Here is a 20,977-nt window from a genome sequence, read left to right as displayed (position 1 = left end):
GATTATGAATCCCATATTTTTTATGGATTCCTAGCTAATCCATAAAAATTTTTAAGACAATTTTATGTTGTCATGGAATCTTTTTTTTTAGGTCGAATTGCATTTGTCACTTGGAGGTTGTCAGTTTGATTGTGGCCTGCTGCTCTGCTTAGGGGGATGGACATACTGAGCGATTGCGGGATGAGGTCTCAGTCATTTTGGTATTCTTACCTGTATTTTGGTGTATGCAGTGTCTGTAGAGGGATTCCATGTAGTCGCGTATTAATTTGGTTTTGGCAAATTTTATTTATCTTTACTTATTTTATTAGCTGAAAAGATTTAGTAGTCTGAACTAGAGTTTGTATGCGCACAAGGATTTTATTTCAGGATCGATGTGGTACACGGAATTGGACTAATAAAACGGAATAAATACATGTTTACGACGTCCAATGATCCAAATCTTCCCTCGCAATGTGTGACCCCCAGGTGTTGGGAGAGGAGAAGAAATTGTTGCGTGTTTCCTCCATTGCATGTATGGGGTATTGCAATAATACATTGCCAAGAATTAATCATTTTCAGGTAAAATCTTATAGCATATCCAACAGCTTCCCAAAAAATTTCTTCAAAATAGGGAAGCAAAAGTCATATTCTCCAAATTATTTTTGCTCCAACTCTAACAGCTTCCCTATTTTGAAGAATCATGTATTTATTACAATAATAAAAATATTCCACATCCCTATTTTAGGATGCTTTTATGCATTGGAACTGTCCCCATGCCTTTTTTGTAATTACGGATTTTGTTTTGTGTTTATTTTCTCCTCCATCCCGTTTTGAAGAATGTGCTGCATTTATGACAAAGCTCTCTGTAAAAATTTGTAGAATACTGCAGATTTGGGGAAGACTCTTTTTTTTCTCCTCCATCCCTATTTTGGGGAATGTGATGAGAAATCTGTTGGATAAAAAAAAGCCCAAAATTCTTCAAAAGTGAGAATACCAATAAAATAGGGAAGCTATTGGAGATGCTCTTACAGGGAGATGATTTTGCCGGTGAAAAATGTGTTCGCACTAAAGGTTTTTTTTTTTCTTTAGATTTATTACATAAATCGTTGAAAGTTGAAGGGTTTTCTGAATACCCGAAAACTTAGGGGGGCTTCTGTGACATTTTAAAGGTAACGGGGGTTTTCTGCGAAACGCCCAAACTTAAGAGGCCTTTTTGTGAAATTTCTCCCCCCCAAAAAATATCCTTTACAGGCCTTGGCTCCCCGCTCGAATTGTCAGAGGAGAAGGGGAAAAGAGCAGATGGCCCTCGTCTCCCTTCGCCTCTCTCCCCCACTCTTCCCAAACCCTAATCCTAACCCTAAATCCACACCAATCTCTTACTCTCTCCCCAAGCCCTCTCATCGTCGATCCCCAGCCGTCCGCTCCTCATCCAGCGGCCACGATCCAACGCTCGACCCCCCTCATCGAAAGCAGAACTCCGCCTTCATCCTCCCCCTCGTCGCCTCCGCCGTATTCCTCATCGGATTCCGAGCTCGCGCTTGCCCCGTCCTCCCCTCTCCAGCTCCCATCACTGAAACCCTAGGTACCTATGTAAAACCCTAACTCTTTACGTTTTAAGTTAGCTTGAGGGTTGGTTTTGAACTTATTCGGTTTGATTAGACGTGACGGAGAGCTCTGAGGATGAGGAGTTTAGGTCTGCATTTGAGCGCTGGAAGTCGAAGACCTACGCCTTGACTGTGCCTTTGAGGATTGTTGCCCTTCGTGGATCGGTTCCGCCTTCTTGGATCAAAGTTAGCAAATTTTATGGATTTTGAATTTGAAAAGTTGCTGCCTTTGATCAATAGGGAGGTGAAAATTTTGTTTGATGTGTCAGGATTTCTTTCAAGCGCAAGGCAAGCGGGTGAAGTTTAGTTCGGATTACCGAGCAACTCTAGACTCGATTTACTCAGAGATGTCTACTGCTTTGAGTAAAGGTTCTGTGGATACTAAGAACGCAATGTCTGCTGATCTTGTGTCCGTCGGTGGTTCTTGGCTCAGTTTTGCGATCAGGGACCGGTTGATTGAGCCCATAAAGAATGTTGAAGAGCAAGACTGGTTCAAAGGTTTAAGCGAAAAATGGAAGGTGAGATAGCAAAAATTTTGTTTACGTTTGCTCATGCGTTCGCTTATATATACTTGAACCTTTCATCACATACTTAGGTTTGTTAAAAGGTTTATTTCAGCTATTTCTTGAGAGATGAAGGATAGGGCCGCTAAATCAAAAGCCCCAACCACAGTTCATTACCAAAACATGGTTGTTTCAAAAATACAAACTCTACCCACAACTCCAACGGCATAGTTTTAGAGAGTTTATATACGAAGAATGTTCAATTAACTGTTAGGCTGGAGGGTGGGTTTTGATTTGGATAAATAATGACTGTATGTAGGACGACTCTGAGAAGAGAAGTTAAACAAGCTCACTCCTTTTGCATCAGAGAATTTAAACAGCTTCTTTATGCTTTAAAGGTTTCTATATAGCAGCTGCTGTAAGTGTGCCATGTTATAAAGTGATCTTTCAATTTTAAAATGCCATATATACAAGTATAAAAAGCAGTGTTTGGTACTGATCCTCCTTCCCTCCCCCTTATCTTGTTCTCTCTCATGTTTACCTCTGTGTTTATTTAGTTTTATGGAAGCCTCTCTCAGGTTTATTTATGCAGGAATGACAAGGGCGAATTAGATCCTAATGGTGATATATGGGGTGCCCCTTATCGCTGGGGAACCATGGTAATAGCATATAAGACCAACAAGTTCAGAAAGCACAAGCTGACCCCAATTGAGGTGATTTACTGCCCTTCTGTTTATAATATTCTTGACAACTTCTCCTTTTTTTCTCCTACCCCTTTTAGCATTGTGAAACTACTTCCTTTCTCATCTTCGTTGATAGTTCGGCTTTGGTCATCCACTCCAAAATTTTTTATCATGAATTTGAATTGTGTGCTGCAATAAGTTTGTTTAAATCTTAATTTAGTTATCTTGCTTTCTACCCAGTTGGTTATTATATGATATCCTATGTTTACTTGCGGATTATGGAGGGAAAAATATATTTAACGTCATATCATGTGGTTCTATATAAATGTATGAATCATATTATGTGGTATTACAGGACTGGGGAGATCTGTGGAGGCCTGAGCTTACTGGGAAGATTTCGATGATTGATTCTCCCAGAGAGGTCATTGGTGCAGTTTTGAAACATATGGGGGCATCATACAACACAAAGAATATTGACTCACAAATCTCTGGTGGCAGAGAAGCCATCATGCATAACTTGGTAATGCTTCAAAAACAGGTATGCTGCAATTAACTTTTGGTATGAAAATTTTGTTTTGCTTATTCTGTATCAAAATTTTATTTTGCTTGTTTTACACTCACTGTAAATCAAAACATACTTGTGAATATATGTGACGTTTCAACTTTCGTTGTTACATATGTAATTCCTAAAAGCATTTTGTGATTGAGGTAAAAATATTATGTACTTTTGTTGCTCTTTTTTATGGCTATTTGTTTATAAGTTATATACTATCTGCTTTCTCTTGATTCCCGCTTCTTCTGCATCAAAATATTTATTTTTCTTGCTTTACGTTCACTGTAATTCAGAACATACATTGTGAATATATGATGATTTCAACTTTGGCTAGTATTTAGGTGTCGGTTTCTTTTTAATAATGACCTCTCTATAAACCACTTGGTCTACAGGTTCGACTGTTTGACAGTGTGCACTACCTGAAGTCATTTGGAGCAGGAGATGTTTGGGTTGCTGTAGGATGGAGCAGTGATGTTATACCTGCTGCCAAGCGCATGTCCAATGTGGCTGTGATTGTTCCCAAGTCCGGGGCTAGTCTGTGGGCAGATATATGGGTATGTCTTGGTTTATTTGATGTTTTTTTTGTCTTTTAATGGTTCCCCTTACATTATTTTTATATCTGATCTGTGGGCATGTCTTAGTTTACGTTGATGCCTTCAACTTATTAATCTATTATTTATAGACACGAAAATGAGTGTAGTGTTCCATCATGGCGATGGTTATTTGAGAGGGTAATTCTACAAAATCCGGACACAAGGACGTATCTATATATGCCTACATTTTTTTTTTTAAATAGCATGTGTATTTAACATGCATAAAGTTAGGTGATTAGCATATAGAACAGAACCTAAATTAATAAAATGATTCAGAAGTTTGTTCCTTAAAATGGGCATCATATACTTCATGTTATGTGTTTCTGAGATAACAAAAATCACACACCAAAGGACACGTGGCATATAGACGGGCACACAAATTTCAGATAAGGAGTAATTTCTTCATCTCATAGCTTATAACCAGCTTTCTTTTAACAATTATACGCTTTTCTATTTTTCTATTACATTTATGCTTCCGGTTTTGATTCAATCAGCAATCACCACCTCCAATTCTCTGAAGCTGATATTGTACACAGTGATGCTTTCATCATTTATTTTTGCACCTTCCAGGCAATACCTGCTGCAAGTAGATTTACCGGTGATCAAATTGGTGGCAGAATCAGAGGCCCATCTCCACTAATTCATCAGTGGATTGAGTTCTGCTTGCAGACTGCAAGAGGTTTGCCTTTCCAGCAGCAAATTGTCCCAGGAGCTTCACCCGTTGCCCTTGAACCCATTTTAGTTGAAGCTACTCGAGAGTCCACGAAGGGAAGGCCGAAGCTTGAAACGAATCTCAATGATGGTGTACCTGCGCCTGAAATATTATCAAGATGTGAGTTCCTAGAGCCATTATCAGATAAAGCATTGGAAGATTACCAGTGGTTGATATCCTGTATGCAAAAGCCATGTCAAGGCTGGGTTGGTAGCACATTACAACGGATTACTTCCTTTACTCGGACACATAAACTGAGCTCATAATTTTGGTGATGAAAACCTTGTGAGATTGCAAACTGGCGTTTTATCTCGTTGGAACTAATTTTTTTGTCGGGGTATAAGTGTATGGTCATTCTGGGGAACAAGAAGTTACACTGATTATCATAAATGGAACTATTCTTTTTCATCTATATTAAAATTTCGCAATATTTACCATCTTTGTCTGGAAACCCATATATCTGTATTGTTCTTCTATGTTCTGAATTTGGTTTTCGCAATACGGTTGGCCAAGTAGTGAAGAGTATACACATAATATTTCCGATTGAGATAGAATGGCCAGTAAATGTGGAGATTGGATCTCCTTGAAAACCTGATCCGCTGAAAGTAATGTATATTTTCTAGCTCCTCCTAGTGTTAGCTACTGTTAATCTTGCGGAAAAAAAAAACTTCCTAATGTTTTGTTTTTCTTTCTTTTAGTTATTTGCATTTAAATAGGACCATTTATGTCATATCTTTTTCAATTCCAGTTCTAATCATTCTAGGGGTTGGGATATTCCATTCTCGGTGGACACGTGTCAATAAGCTTCTTGCCTTGTATGTACTTTCATGGATCTAGATGCCATACTAGAATTTTCTTATCCCAAAAAAATAATTTTTTTTTATTACTTTTTTTGATGGATTGTGCTGTAATTTGTATTTGTGATGATGAGACTAGCTACGTTAATGTGTTGAAAGTTGTTTGTGCGTGTGGATGACCATAGTTTTTTTTTCGAACAATTTTTCAAAACCGACTGAAATTTTTTTTTTTTTTCAAAACCGACTGTTTTTTTTTTATTTATCAAAATCGACCCGGTTTTGTGATTAGCAGGCTAATCACTATCCTAAATAGTCGGGGTTGGCAACCCCGACTATTTAGGATAGTGATTAACCTGCTAATCACCCTTTAATTAGGGTTTAACACCCTCCTAAATAGTCGGGGTTGCCAACCCCGACTATTTAGGATAGTGATTAGCAGCCTAATCACAAAACCGGGTCGATTTTGATAAATAAAAAAAAAACAGTCGGTTTTGAAAAAAAAAAAAAAATCAGTCCGTTTTGAAAAATTGTTCTTTTTTTTCTGCGCTTAAACATTTTCCTTCACCCTTTTTCTGTGGACATCCGGAAACCCTCTTTCTATAAGAAAACGGGATTTAGAGACAACCTATATAAACTTCAGAAGCTAAATTTAAAGTTACGACCAAGGATCAAACTTCAAAAGGAATTTCAAAGAGGAAACCAACTAAAAGTATGCTTCTCTTTTTCTCTATCATTTCTTCTCAAGGTTTGTGCTCATTTATATGCCTAGATGAAAATAGCCGGTAGTACAGGGATAATTTCTATATTCCTAAATTAGGAGATTTCATTTCCTCTTTATTTCCCTTTTTCTTTTTAACGATTGAATTTAATTTTTGTTACTATCATTTTCCATTGATCAGAATCAGATGGGATCTGCTCATGGATGGATATATTAGCTTTAATAGCATTCGCGTGTTTCACCCAAAAAACCGATGCACGAGATGTTTGGTTGGCTATAAAAAACATGGAAATTAAAGAAAATGACAGTTATTTCGTATAATAATTTCTTTTCTTGTGTTTGATTCACATCTTAAAAGTAAAAAAAAAAGGATGAGATGAGTTGTCACAATATTATTGGATGATGTGGAGGATTTTTTAAGAAAGAAATTATAAAAAATGTTTTGAGGCTGTTTGCTTGGCTAAAAAAATAAGAAAATGAATTATAAGAAATATATTTTCTATAATAGGTTCTTTTCTTATGTTTGGTTCATTCTTAAAACTAAGAAAATAGATGAGATGAGATGAGTTGTCATTATATTATTGGTGACGTGACTCATACTTAAGGAAATCAATTTCCTTATTTTTTTGAGGAAATTGATGGAAATAAATTTTTAATAAGATGAGATGAGTTGTCACCATATTATTGGATGATGTGAGTGATTTTTAAAGATGAGATGAGATGCGTTGGATGATGTGACTCATTTCTTGTGTTTGGTTTATTTTAAAAAGTAAGAAAGGAGATAAGATGAGATGCGTTGTTGGATGAAAATAATATTTTATTGGATGGTGTTGGTGAGTTTTAGGGATGGAAATAGATGAAAATAGCATTTTATTGATTTCCTTGACCCAATTTTCTTTTCTTGGCTTTTAGGAAACTAACCAAACAGCCCCTAAGGTGAAAACAAGTAAAGAAGAGAACAGCCAACCTCTGGATTCAGATGACAGTCTATTTTTTGGCACCGTACGTTCAGACCAACCTCTTGATTCAGACGACAGCTTATTTTCTCAGGCGGCCAATTCAAATCAATCGCCATGATCTTTAACTTTGTATTTGATATTTATTGTGATACTGTTTTGATACTTTGTAATGATCAATTCAATGATGTTGGAGTTGAGGATGTGCACGGACTACGCAGTTCTGTTTCACACGTTATGCATGGAGATGATATGTTTCGAACTTTCACCTCATCAAAATCCCAGTCACCCTAATAAATTTTTTTATGACGTCATTGTACTATTTTGTTACCTCTCTTTGAGGAATGGTTAATGTGTTGTGATTGCATTTATATTTAGAAATTAATGTTGGTATTGATTTGTTGTTGTTCTAAGCTCTACTTATGAAGGCGAATGTTGTTATCTTTTCTGATAATTCTTTTCTTTTACCATTCAAACAGCGAGGAAAGTAACAATCCACAGCGATGAAGATCATATGCAAATAATGCAAAACTTTCCTATATGCAACCAATATAAAAACAATATTCACATTCACATAAATTCGTTCGCTATCTCTGTCTGTCATAGATCCTCCTGTATAAGCTTATGAAGGAGAGTGTTCAACAGCGCATCTCTCTTCAGTGCACGATTCTCTTCCGTTATCCTCCTTTGCTCCTCTTTCTCTTGCCAAGCTCTTTCCAGCATGAATCTTTCCCTCTCCAGCTTTTCCATTGATTGTTGCCACTCTTTCTCAAACATTCGCCGCTCTTGACCCATCCTCTCCATCAAATCCCTCCATTGGGCCTCAGCCCGCTGCTGCTGCTGCAAGAAATCTTGTAGAAGTTCATGTACGTTATTGTTGGCTGCCTTTGGCTTGTGGATCTTATCAGTTTTCTTTTTTCTGTTCTTTGTCAAATGCTGCTCGTCATCACTTTCTTCATTATCATCGTCGGCATCAGAAATTTCATCAGAGAATCTAACTCCACTGGATCTCTTCAGTTTCTTTTGTGGGTGGTTGAGGGTGCTTGTTTCAGACTCGAGGAGGTGTTGCATGTTTCTTGCTCTTTCAGTAAAAACTGCATGCAACTCGTCGAAGAACGGACAATGCTTGCCATTATCGGGATCAGATGTCTCAGATGTCTCTTTACCCTGTAGAAATGGTGCAGGTAGAACTGTATTAAATTTCTGCAAATTCTCGTGAGAGGGAGAAAGTTAAAAGTATTGAGCAGAGAAAATCTTTTATGTTCTCCAATGGATTTGTTGTCATGCATTGGATTTGTTAAGACCTAAAATGACTAGAGATTAAATTTACAATTCAAAAAATCACACTACCCCATTTCACTTTTTCTCCTAATATCACTCTCTACTCCATTCCAGAGGGCACCCTGCACTAACTCCTCCCAAAACTCCTTAAAAACCCCAATTTGCCCCTCATCCACTATTCATCCAAAAGATTAGTACATCCAACTCTGAATTCAAATATGGTGTTCCTCTTTTTCCGGGGTCTCTCATGAAATCTTGGCGATCTTCTCTATCTAATGAATGAGGAGTCCAGTCTTCATAAAGTAAAGACCCGGAAACAGGTTCACGAATATCATCTATATCTGCTGGAGGAGCAGCAATGAAGGCGATAATAAATAAAGAATTTGTGGTCAATAAGGTAGAGATCATCAAAACACCGAACCATCCAATGTAAAGACGATTTTCGGTGCTGGTTATCCAGTTATAAAAGCGACCCCATAAGCTTGTACTTTTGCATCTCTCTAAAATTGCAGTCATGGTAAAACCTTGGTTTATTCAATTTTCAAGGACTCCCAAGCAAACGTACTGACTATAACTCTAAATAAGATAGTTAATAGAAGGCTTGTTATTTAACAGTATAACATGACTTATTTAACAACGTCAACCAATCTCAACCGATATATATCTATCTAAGTCAAACTGTACTAAAAAACTTCTAAATTGAAGTAGACGAAAAAGAAAGATTTGTTTTTCTATTTTGTGTATGGGTTGCCCGAGGCTCGAACCCGGAACTAGTCAGATGAAGTAGATCATTTTTCTTGTTGCAATGGAGGAAAAAGACCTCTCCCCAAATCATGCTTGCATTTTTCATGGCACGCGACTTTCCCTATGTATACGTTTAAAATAAAAATACATATAAAAAATTTACATACCGAGAAGAAAGTCTACGAATTTTGTTTGACTACTCTCACCCCTCCTCTTCTCCTCCCCTTCAGCATTCCACACATTCCCAGGTACAATACCTGCAAACCCGCCAGGCGCTGTTGAGCCTTTCCTCAAATTTCCCACCGCCATTGATACCTGAACAGAGTTCTGGAGTTCTAGGATCACCAGAATTGGCTCCTGCAGCATCAACCGTCGCTGCACCAGTTGCTGGTGTGAATCAACCAATTGAGCAACAGCAACAACAACAGTTGGATGACAGTGTGAGTAGAGGAAGTGATCAAGAGAAAGAGTAAGGAGCTTTGCAGACTGCAGGTGCTGTGGAGGTGCAGCCTATTGGAGATGGAGATCACGGGAGTTTGCAGGCTGGAGGTTGCAGCCCATTGGAGTGCAAGGGAATAGGCAAGGGCAGCAGGTTCTGGGATTTGGAGCACAACCATTGATAGACAATACTCCTTTTGATAGCGGGAGTTCAAGGATGGGATGGGGTTAGTTTGGCTTGGCTATGCTCTTGCTTCAGCTTGGCTTATGTGTATCTAAGGTTGCAGAGGGCCAGATTCAAGACCGCAATTAGATATACAAGCATTCTTAGCATGAAGGACCAAATTGAACCAATTGCTTTAAGTTCTAACAAAATCCATGCCAATAAAGCAATTTAACTGCCAGTTTGGGATTAAATCTATGTTAGCTTGAAGGTGGTCTAACCAGTTACAGGTGAGCAGGAACATTCAAAAGCAGTGTTTCTTACTGACCTTTGCTTAATCAGACACTCTCCAATACTCTTAAGTCTTATTCTTAGAAATGCATCAGAGGAGAACTTACAGAAAATGAACAATCTGTTAGGTCTCAAGTTTATGAGCCTATTGTCTAATCTAGTTTTGATGGTTAACAAACAATTCCTAACATTGTTTGTCTAGTGTTTGCATTTTATTTGTTAGGTATTCTACACAAATATTCTCTGTTGGAGGTTGGATGGACTTGCACTTTCACGATGATATTCAAAGGGGGTTGGTGAAAATCGGAATGAAGTTGTCGCAATTCAAGATAAGATTAATCATCGCTTCATCCACAACCAAGTCGAAGAAATTGAAGATCATTTGCCTTGGGTATAATAGTCTAGGTTTATACTTTCTGTGTTTATGCTTAGAGCTCAAAATTCATACACACACAATTGTTTTGATTTATCGCCGTTTCGTGTTATAGACTTAACGACACTATTTTATATCCTTTTTTAAGTCTATTAATCTATTTGTAAGTATGTCAAAACGTGCTTGAAATAATTTTATCAAAATCAAGTTTTAACATTTTCGTATTTTTGAACGGCTTGCAAAATAAATGAATTTTCACAAATGGAAAATGCAAATTGAGAAATTATTTTTCTAACATGTTCTTTTTCATGTGTATAAACATTTCTCAAAGTTTTATCATTTTGGAGTTAATTTACTATATTAAATCGATTTTACAAAATCAAGTGTTCAGCAGTTTTCAGAATCTGGAATATCTGTTTTTAAAACAGTGAGTTTTCACAAATGCGAAGTGATATTTTAGAAATTTCTTCTCTAACATGTTTATCTTCATGTGTAGAAACATTGTACTAAAATTTACTATTTTTTGGAGTTGATTTGCTATTTTAAATTGAATTTAGAAAACCAGCTCTGTAAAATTTTAGAATTTACCGTGCATGTTATCAGTCGACCGATACCCTTTCATCAGTCGACCGATAAAGTGCAACCAGTCGACCGATCAGAGCTCTTTCAGCCGTCTGTATTTTCAATTCATCAGTTGACCGAACCATGGGTATAAGTCGACCGATAACGGTCATTTTGGCTGTAACGACTAGTTTTTGACTGATTATTTTTGTGAGGCTATATATATGCCTCATAACTTATTTGTTTTACTCATGGAAGTTTAGAAAAAGGTTTTGCAAGTGTGTTTAAGAGTTTTCAAGAGAAAACCAAGTGTGTTTGTTTGTTTAAAGGAGTTTAACAAAGAGAATGCTTTCAACTTCGTTTTTGAGGAGTTCAACCTCAAATCTTCATCTACATCTCTTTGTCTTTTTGGAGAAGTTCTCTAAACTTATTTTCTAGCCTAATCTTCATTTTGATCTATATATATATATACAAGCTAGATTTACTTGAGCTTAATTTTATTTTTACTCATTGTTATTCACACACAACCATTTGAGCTTAAGTATTTCACATATAGTATATTTGGGTTGTGGGTGTGATTCATTGAGTGTGAGCATACAATTTCGTTCTCATCTTTGTTGGAGAACAAAACATTTATTTAAGCTTATTATTATTGAGAACACGTTGTAATACACAAGGACATTTAGAGGAGTGGTTGGGAGAAGAACATGATCAATTTTAAGACGAGTTGCTTGGTTGTAAAAGCCTAGGGAGAGGTAGTAATTCCAAGCACTTGAGGAATGTGACACGGGTCGTCCAACACTTAGAGAAGTGTATTGTGTGATTGTCAACGTGTGAGTTGTAAACGTTTTCGGTGAACGTTGAAATCCGGATTGTGTAGTTGTGTTGATTGATAGTGGAGAATCTCCTCGAGGTGAGAAGCGGAGAAGTAGGTCGAGGGTTGACCGAACTCCGTGAACATATCCTTATGTTTGTAATTGTTTTGGCGCACTCTTATTGTCTCATTGTTTATATCGCCTATTATTCATTGTTTATCCTTGCACATAATTTTATTAGATATCATATTTGCTAGGATATTAGTTGAATAAGTTTTGATTTGGCATCAAAATCGGATTAGATTAACAAATACCCTATTCAACCCCCCCTCTAGGGTACTTTCACAATCAACCATCAGTTTCCCATAAATCCCTTATCAGTCATTTCCCACTTCTTTTGCTTCTTGTTAATCCCTTTTTAATTCTTCACTCTCACCATAAATGACATCCTTCACCTTTCAATCATTCATCTGACTAAAAGATGAGATATGAAAGATTGAGGGCTATGTAATGTATACCATTCTGTTCTTTGTCGAGGTATCTTCTCTTCCCCCGATGGTTTTATATGAGGGAAGCTCCTCTATCATTTGTCTTCTTTTTCTTATTTCACTTCTTCATCTTTCTTTATCTCTTTCCATGGACATTTAGACGAAACGTGTGGCATTCATAGTAGTCAATGTGTTGCGCTTTAGAGGAGACAAAAGAATGCCAGAGCAGTATTCTTGAGTAACATCGGCAAGGGAGAGACTGACTTCAGTAAATATACACATGTACGAACCAGGAATCGGATGGACTTGTGATGCGATGGAGAAAGAAAAAAGATGTACCAGCAAATTTCCAATATGTCTATTAACTTCTTAGTTAAAAGCATGTAGATTCTGTGAATGCGTGCGTGGGGTGGGGACCACAACATGTTTGTTGTGAACGCGTTTTTTTTGAACGAACGCATTTTGCTCGTGGCCCACGAACACCTCCCCACCCACGGACGTGTTTTCAATGAAGGGGGCCCACATCCACACACACGGCCAGACTACAGGCTATAAATAGGAACAATAATTTGTTCCTAGGGTTTAGTGCAAGGTAGGGGAAAATCGCACAAGGTTTTGCAGCTGGGCTTGGTGAAAACGCAGAGGATAGCTGTTGTTTTGAAGAGGAGTTTTGTGCAGCTATTTTTAGAGTTTGAGCATCCTTTTGAGGGAGATATTTGTCTGAGATTTGCGAGCTTGTTTGATGGTTTAATTTGCGTGATTGTAAACTCTATTTGTATTCTTTCTCTCTAATAGTAGATCTCCCCCTTCCTTGCCCCGTGAATGTAGGCAACTTGCTGAACCACGTAAAATTCGTTGTCTTGCTGTGATTTGTAATAGCTTGTTTAGGTTCCCTCGACAAGTCAGTCCTAGAACTAATGAGAGGAAGAGTGTATATCCCATTTTGTTGAGATATATCACTTTCGGTTCTTGTTTCCCTTGTGAAACATGGATTTAGTTGAGATCTACTCTCTTGTTGTGCACCAGAGATGCTGCCGAAATTTTCGCTACGCACAACAAATTCAACTACCCCGTGTTGAAAAAGTGGTGCATGGACGACAAAATTTGTCCTTCCTCCAAAAAGATAGTCAAAGTCATAAAGGAACCAACTAATGATCATTGACTAAGAGAACACTATAAGAGATGAGTTGTTAGTTGTTTTTCTTGGTGGAATAGAGAGTCAGTGATGACTCTCTTGGGTCAGTGAGTCCTCATCTTCTGGTGGGTGAGCTAGCTCTCTATTATTTACAATTGAGCGAGTCCTCACTTTATTCACCTTTTACTAATCCAATTATCCTTTCAAACTTATCTTAATCAAATCAGTTTTGTTCACCTTTCCTTCTCATTCTCTATGTTATATCCAACTTTTACTAATCCAATTATCCGTGTATAAAACAATAAAACCATCAGCACGCAGCATGCGAGTTTTCCAAGTAGCGCTAAGACTTTGTTGGACATTTATGTTGTACCTTTGGGATTGGGTTCTCGCTAAATTTTGTTCAACGGAAGACATCCAATCAATTTTAAAGAAGTGATTTTAGGATAATGATGACTACAATCACCTTAATTACATAACAGTTCAAGAAAATTTGTACTTGATAGAAGTTCCTAATATTTCCCTAGGCATATCTTACGAATCATTTTTTGGAAACTAATTTACAAAGTTGAAACCTGTTAGAAAGATGATCAAATCTTCAGCCACTCAACTTTGTGATAAATGTAAAATCTAAGATGATCTGCTTGAACTAGCACTACAACAAAGATTAATAGATAAGAAGGATTTTGGCATAATCCTATTGTTGTTGCCTTGCATAAGTAAGGAACATATATATAATTCTCAGAAAAGCAATCACGCTCCTCTTGACTTTTTCAGGCCTCAATATTTCCTCACTTAAGAGTACATTTTTTTTTCCAACACCCAATTATCTAGTAAATTTCATCATACCCACACCAAAATCCAATCAAATACTGACTTCAAAACTAATCCAATAAAGCTTTAGCATATGAATCAGCAGCAAAGAACAAAACTTTAACATAAGAAAGGCAAGATTTGCCCAAAAATCAATAAGAATTAAAGGAAAAATTTGCCCAAAAATCAATAGAAATTACCTTGTATCGATTGACCAGATTCTTCCACTTGCATTTGCACTGATCGGGGCTCCTCTGATACCCTCGCTCTCTCATTCTCCCCACCACCACCTCCCAAAGATTCTTGTTCCGCTTCGATTCGGTGAAATCCCTTTCCAGTTGCCCTCTGATCGCTATGAAAACCCTAGTTTCCTGCTGGCTCCATTGCTCCTTCGCCCTCAACGCCGTCGATACTCCGCGCCATCTCCGCCGCCGCCGCCGCGTGGTTCAACTGGAGCGGCATCAGAATCCCCAGCCTCTCGTCCTGTCCTAGCATCATTGTTAGAAACCCTAAAAAGTCTAATTTTTTGCTGGCGATGATTTTTTTCCTCTTCTGTTTGCTTCATCCGATCGGAGACAGTCCACTTTCTGCAGCTGGGTATTTATAGAGACGTCTGAATACGCAAATGCCGTTATTTTGGAATAAATCACTTGGATTTGCCATTGGTGGGTAGTCACTGGTCACTAGTTGTGCTACAGATTCAGTACACACTCGGAAATGACCATTTTGCCCCTGTTGGGATTCTTGGAGCCTGTTTATTGCTTCTTTGCATGTTCTTTTTTTTCCCCACCTACTTCTCTTCTCTCCCTCGAAAATAAAATATTTGACTACTTATCTAAGTTTATCTAATAAGTTGCAAGGTTTCCTTTTTGAGAATCTTTTAAGAAAGACAGTTTTTAAATATAATTAGTAAAATAGACCGTTTTTTTCTAAATAATGAGCAAAATCAATCTTTTTTTTTGCCATGTCATAAAGACAGGCCAAAAAGAGGTTGATTTTGGAAAAAAAAACCATCTTCAAAATATACAGAATTGCTAGTCCTGTGTACTTAACAATTGCTAATTATGAAAGTAATTAAACCTAGAATATACATGCGACTTATTAGTCCCTTGTGTTCATTCAAAAATTCCATTTTTTTTATCTCAACCACCATTGCCCAACCCCTCTTCTAGATCTCGTCCCTCCTATTCTCCTCAACCTCCTCCAATAAAATTATGATCACCCCTCCCCATCAACCACATGCGTGAAATCAACCATCTTAACCCTCGACCACCCCTTCCCTTCCTCGTGAGTGGCCTGGAGGGCAGCGGTCGAAGGCGGCCTCGAAAATCGGTGCCCACATTCACATGGGTTGGGGAGTGGTTGGGAATTAAAATTAGTGGATGGTAATATGTTTGTTGTGTGAGAGTTTTTGGTAAGCCTGTTGTAGGCTGTCTAAAAATCACAATAGATAGCTTATCCCCCATCAACCACCGATGATGGAAGTTACAATCTGACGACTTCCAGAAGGCTACAATTTGAAGATTTTCACGTAGATCGCTGAAGGTTACAATCTGACGACCTTCACGACAACTGATGGAAGCTCTACTTCAACAACATTCACAATCAATATCGGGAGTTACAATCTGACGACTCTCATATTCTCAAGGAGCCAAGACGAAGATTACAAGACAATAATCTTTGCAACGCTATGACAAAAGAGATTACTTTGTGATAATCTCTTCAAGACAAGACGCGGAGGTCGAACCCGCGTTACAACATCAAAACGCCAGGGTCGAACCCGCGTTACAACATCAAAACGCCAGGGTCGAACCCGCGTTACAACATCAAAACGCCAGGGTCGAACCCGCGTTACAATATCAAAACGCTGGAGTCGGACCCGCATTACAACAAGCGAAACGTGAGCGACCCTCGTGTTCTTAGGGGTCCAGCCAACACCGATCCCCGCGTTTCTAAGCTACAACAAACCAAAACGCGAGCGACCCTCGCGTTCATCAATGTTCAGCCAACACCCAACTTCGCGTCTCAATTCTAAGAGGCGAAGTTGGGTTCTGAACGCCGGATTGGGCGTTTGACTTGTTCAAACACAAGCCAAACGGCCTCAAAACCGTTATCCCACGTTCTGAGGGATTTTTGCCCCACTATGGAGAGAATTAAGGGGGCGGTTACACCCCTTAATTCCCTATAAATATGGGTAAACTCAACTGAGTTAAGGGTTCGATTTTTATTGGCTTGAATCGACCATTGAAGGCTGGCAATTTCGGATCTGAGAATTGGCAGCAAAGGTTTTGGGGGAGATCGGCCTTGATCCTTCAGCAACATTCGGCAACAAGGAGATCTCGAAAGATCCTGGAGCAACAGCTTTTATCCTTGGCCTATAAACCGAACTTTCGGTTAGATCAACTCTTTTCAAGAGTTCAAACTCGTTCAGAGTTATCAACTCATCAAGAGTTTCAAACTTGCCACGCAAGTTCTCCACAGCGTCAAATCGTGAGGAGAAGACATCGTTCCAGTGAAGCAAAACATCGGATCGTCAACGGAGAGCAAACTCGACGCAAGCACTCGAGGGAGGCACTCCATCGCCACCGTGAAGAACCCAGTTTTAAACAAAGGAGAGAATCAAATTCGTTCTCTTCTCTTTTGTAATCAAGTTGTAATCGGAATTAAAGGAATACAAATCAATTTTCTTTAATCTTTTCTTTGCAATTTTCCCACAAACAGGGATAAGGGGATGGTGAGGATGGTCAGAAGGAAGCTATAGATTTGAGGATTGGATGAGAGAGGAACCTGAGGATTCTTGGCTAACTGGGGCTTTTGAGATTGAGGATTCTGATGAGAGAGAGGAAAGAAATGAAGAAGAAGATCGGAGGAGAGAGTATGAGGTTAAAAATTTTAATTAACGAGACTAGCTATATGAGACTACTAGTTTCGTGTATTTTGAAGATGATTTTTTTCTCAAAATTTACTTGTTTTTTGCCAGCCTTGATGACGGATTAAAAAGAGGTCGATTTTGCATATTATTTAGAAAAATGATCAATTTTGCTAATTACATTTTAAATATGGTCTTTTTTAAAAAAAATTCACTTTCCTTTTTCCCTTGGCGCGCCCTTTTATCTTTTTCTTTGGTGTCGTAAAACTCTTATTTACATTTAAGGTTTTCCTCATAATAAGCTCAGGTACTTATGTTTACTAGAGTTTGCTTCATTTTGATCAGAGCAAGAAAATTCATCATATGAAAGGGAGAAGATATTGTTAGCTTGACTCGATCATTGATGACCAAATCAACCGCGGTTTCTCTGTTGAGAGAATGGTGGAGAACGTGAATCGTGGGTGGTTGAGAGAAAATTTCTCGTGGGGGCGGATCTGAGGGGGAGAGATGATGGGTTTAGCCCCTATGTAAGGATTCTCCTTGAGAAAACACAACGAAAACAAAAAGAAAACCCACTTACCCATTACCAAAGCCCCTCAGAAATATCAGTACCTCTTCCTCTTCTCTTCTCAGAGTTCGATCACTGGTATCAGAGCGGGTTGACGGCTGTTGGGAGTTGAGATCGCCTATGACGATGATGATTTTGCTGCTTCGATCGACGATGGCGATAACGAGCTTGGCCGCCAACGACCTTTGAGTTTTGAGCCATGACGACGTTTGACCTCGACGCTGGAGTCTCCATCCTCAGCGAGCTCTCTGATTTAGATCGAGTAAGAGAGAAATCGGCCGCCTCTTGCAATTTGAGGCTAAAAACCCTAGCTCGTGATTGCGGCTTTGTAATCGAGGGGGATTATTAAAGAGAGAGTGCGTTGGGCTTCTATTTTTGAGTTTGGGCCTAGCCTAGTTGTTTAATTGCCTAGATCCAGCCTAGTTGTTCATAGCTAAGCTAAGTAGCATGGCTGCGTGGGGTATTAAGGTGGTGTGTACTTGGGCCTTGTAGTTGGGCCTGAGTGATTTGTAATTGATTTTGTGGGCCGAGTGAAGTCCTAGCTCACTTATCTATTAGAGTGGAGGGCACTGCGTGAGACTGTTTTGACAGAGCAGATCATCTCCAATCCGGTCAGAAACGATGCCAAAACTTCGAAAAGAGATTCTTCAATCAACACCGTTAAGTGACAATCTCGCTCAAATTGGAGTCTCTTTCATCAACTCGGAACAATCAGGTTCATTTTAATTTTAATTTATTTTTGTCTAACTTTATTCTATAACTGTCTATATAGCAACCTTATACATATTTTAAAATTGAATTTAGTTTTAGTTCTTTACCAAATGACTAGTAAACTCGTTCTATCAGAACTAGGAAAAATTAACAAATTTAATGGCAGTAATTATGATATGTGGATAGAAAAATAGGATATGCTCTTATTCATGACAACATTGATGATGTAATCGAAACCACTGCTCCAATCCTTACTGATAAATCAACACCTGAAGAAAAGAAAGAGTTTGAACAGTAGAAGTCGAAAGACAAAAAGGCAAAAAGCCTTATGCTTATGTTCATGGAAGATAACTTAATCAAAGTTTTTAAAACTTATAAGACTTCCATGGACATGTAGAATGCAATAAAAGAAAAATACGACACTACTTCTGAAGTTAACATCTAACTCCTCTTGCATAAGTATAATTCTTGTCGTATGCAAGAGGGAGACAATGTCATAGAGCATATAAATAAAATGATTGTCATGGTTAAGAACTTATCCACTGCTGGGACCGAAATCCTAGAAAGAATGCAAGTGGCAACCATTTTGAATAGTCTTCCTCTTTCACTTGTTGTGTCTGCCACCACATTAAGAATAAATCCTGCCATTAAGTCTGTCACTGATCTTCCTATGCACCTAGCGATAGAACATGACGTAATAGTCAGTAGGAATGAACCAAAGCTAAATATGGTGTAGCAAGAGCTGAATTATGTCCGCCAGAGGCATAATGCTGAAAGCTATAAAAACCCTGGTTCTAGTAAATCACAACCGCGAGGACTGAAATCGCAACAATTCAAGAGAAAGAAAGTATCCCGCGAAACCTGCTACAATTGTGAAAAGTTCGGGCATTTCAAGCCCAATTGCCCACAAGGTGAAAAGCAGGAGAATAAGGGAGGCTATAAGTATCCAGAACAAAGAGGTACTAGCAAAAGAGAATTCGTCGGTATGACGGAATGTAATGCTATGATGACGGATATCAGTGGTTGGTGGATCGATTCTGGTGTGACTAGGCATATCACAAAGGACAAGAATGTAGTCATAGAATTCACCAAGCTGAAGAAAAGAGAACAGAGAATCTATATGGGAAATAATACCTATCTCGATGTAGAAGGTATTGGTTCGTATAGATTGAATCTTGGGGACAACATTCTTGTCCTAAAAGATGTGTTCTATGCGCCAGGAATTCGGCGCAATCTGATCTCGTTTCCCAGCTTGATGAAGAAAGGACTGGAAGTGAGGTTCTATAATAACAGGGCTTCTATAGGCAAGAATAATAAAGTATATGCTATGAAAAAATATGTGCCCGAGCATGAATTATGCAATCTTCCAGTAGTTTGTAATAATTCTGATAATAATATTTCGAATTTGAACTACTTGTCTTGTTATATTTCTGAGTCTGAATTGTGGCATTCTAGACTAGGACATGCTAGTATTTCAAAAATAAAAGAAATTATCAGAATGAACTTGCTTCCTGTACTATCTAATGTTCAATTGTCACCATGTAAATATTGTTTAACTGGTAAAATGACTAGAAAACCTTTTATTGGCGGACAGAGAGCCAATGAACTTTTAGGGTTGATACACTCAGATATTTGTGGTCCTCTAAGTGTCAAAACTCGTAGTAATAAAGAATATTTTATTACTTTTATAGATGATTATTCCAAATTTGCACAGGTCTATCTTATATCTAGAAAATTAGAAGCTTTTGACTGTTTTAAGAGATATAAGACAGAAGTTAAAAACCAACTTGGATTGAAAACTAAAATTCTGAGAACTGATAGAGGTGGAGAATATAATTCTAAAGAATTTAAAAGTTATTTGTATTCAGCATGGAATTAAAAGGCATACAACAATGTCGTATACGTCATAACAGAATGGTGTTGCTGAAAGAAAGAACATAACATTATTAAATATAGATAGATGCATGTTGTCTCATTCTGGTCTCTCTAAAAACTTTTAGGGAGAAGCATTATTAACTGCAAACTACAGTTTAAATAGAATTCCCACCAAATCAGTTGTATCCACACCTTATGAATTATGGAATGTGAGGAAACCTATTTTGAGTCATCTCAGAAAGTGGGGATCTATAAGCCCATGTTCTCATTCCATGTCAACTTAGAGATAAGTTGGATTTTAAAACAATAAAGTGTAAATTCATAGGGTATTCAGAAAAGTCAAAATATTATAAGTTCTACAATAAAAAAAAAGAAGTCATTGAAAGCAGAGATGCTATATTTCTAGAGAATCTAGAAGAAGATGAACAAGTTCGAGAGGAAACAGAACCTCTAACTGTAATAGATGATGATTATTACATTGTTGCAGCGGAGTAAATGCAGAAAGCCTATTATCTAGAATGAATTTAATTTTAGGCAAAGCAAATGTTATTCTAGATAAATCAATGTCATAATCAAGGAAGTGGGCTTCATCAATTGAACGAAAAAATTATGCTTTTTCCCACAAGTCATTTATCATTACTCTTTACAATTTTGATAATTTTGATAAGTATATATGATGTAATCAAAATACACGACAAGTTGCTAACGCCATTTATCTACATCTTTAGCAATATTTATGATCTCTCAACTCTCA

General features: G+C 37.9%; 2 protein-coding genes across 2 annotated transcripts; one reads left to right on the top strand and one right to left on the bottom strand.

Moving 5' to 3' along the window:
* On the top strand, window positions 1,229-5,041 carry LOC109837041. The gene is made up of 7 exons (XM_020405117.1): window positions 1,229-1,561; window positions 1,639-1,769; window positions 1,853-2,101; window positions 2,665-2,799; window positions 3,125-3,307; window positions 3,715-3,876; window positions 4,486-5,041. Exons 1-7 carry the CDS (start codon window positions 1,279-1,281, stop codon window positions 4,891-4,893), a joined length of 1,551 nt encoding a protein of 516 aa, XP_020260706.1. The 5' UTR covers window positions 1,229-1,278; the 3' UTR covers window positions 4,894-5,041.
* Window positions 7,620-14,628, bottom strand: LOC109838392 (trihelix transcription factor GT-3b-like; the record flags this gene model as incomplete). Its single annotated transcript, XM_020406842.1, has 2 exons — window positions 7,620-8,265; window positions 14,401-14,628. Coding segments are annotated over 2 exons (795 nt in total), but the record flags the coding sequence as incomplete, so codon positions are not given.

This window comes from Asparagus officinalis, chromosome 4, assembly GCF_001876935.1.
Source record: "Asparagus officinalis chromosome 4, Aspof.V1, whole genome shotgun sequence".
Lineage (NCBI taxonomy): Eukaryota > Viridiplantae > Streptophyta > Magnoliopsida > Asparagales > Asparagaceae > Asparagus > Asparagus officinalis.
Note: the sequence above shows the minus strand (reverse complement) of the source record. Positions and strands in the feature narration are given on the sequence as shown.

Bases quoted from the DNA above. Each gene is read 5' to 3' on its own strand.
- LOC109837041 (XM_020405117.1), top strand. From the start codon at position 1,279: ATGGCCCTCGTCTCCCTTCGCCTCTCTCCCCCACTCTTCCCAAACCCT. The intron at 1,770-1,852 runs GTTAGCAAATTT...TTGATGTGTCAG, and splicing joins TTCCGCCTTCTTGGATCAAA to GATTTCTTTCAAGCGCAAGG. The intron at 3,877-4,485 runs GTATGTCTTGGT...TGCACCTTCCAG, and splicing joins GTCTGTGGGCAGATATATGG to GCAATACCTGCTGCAAGTAG.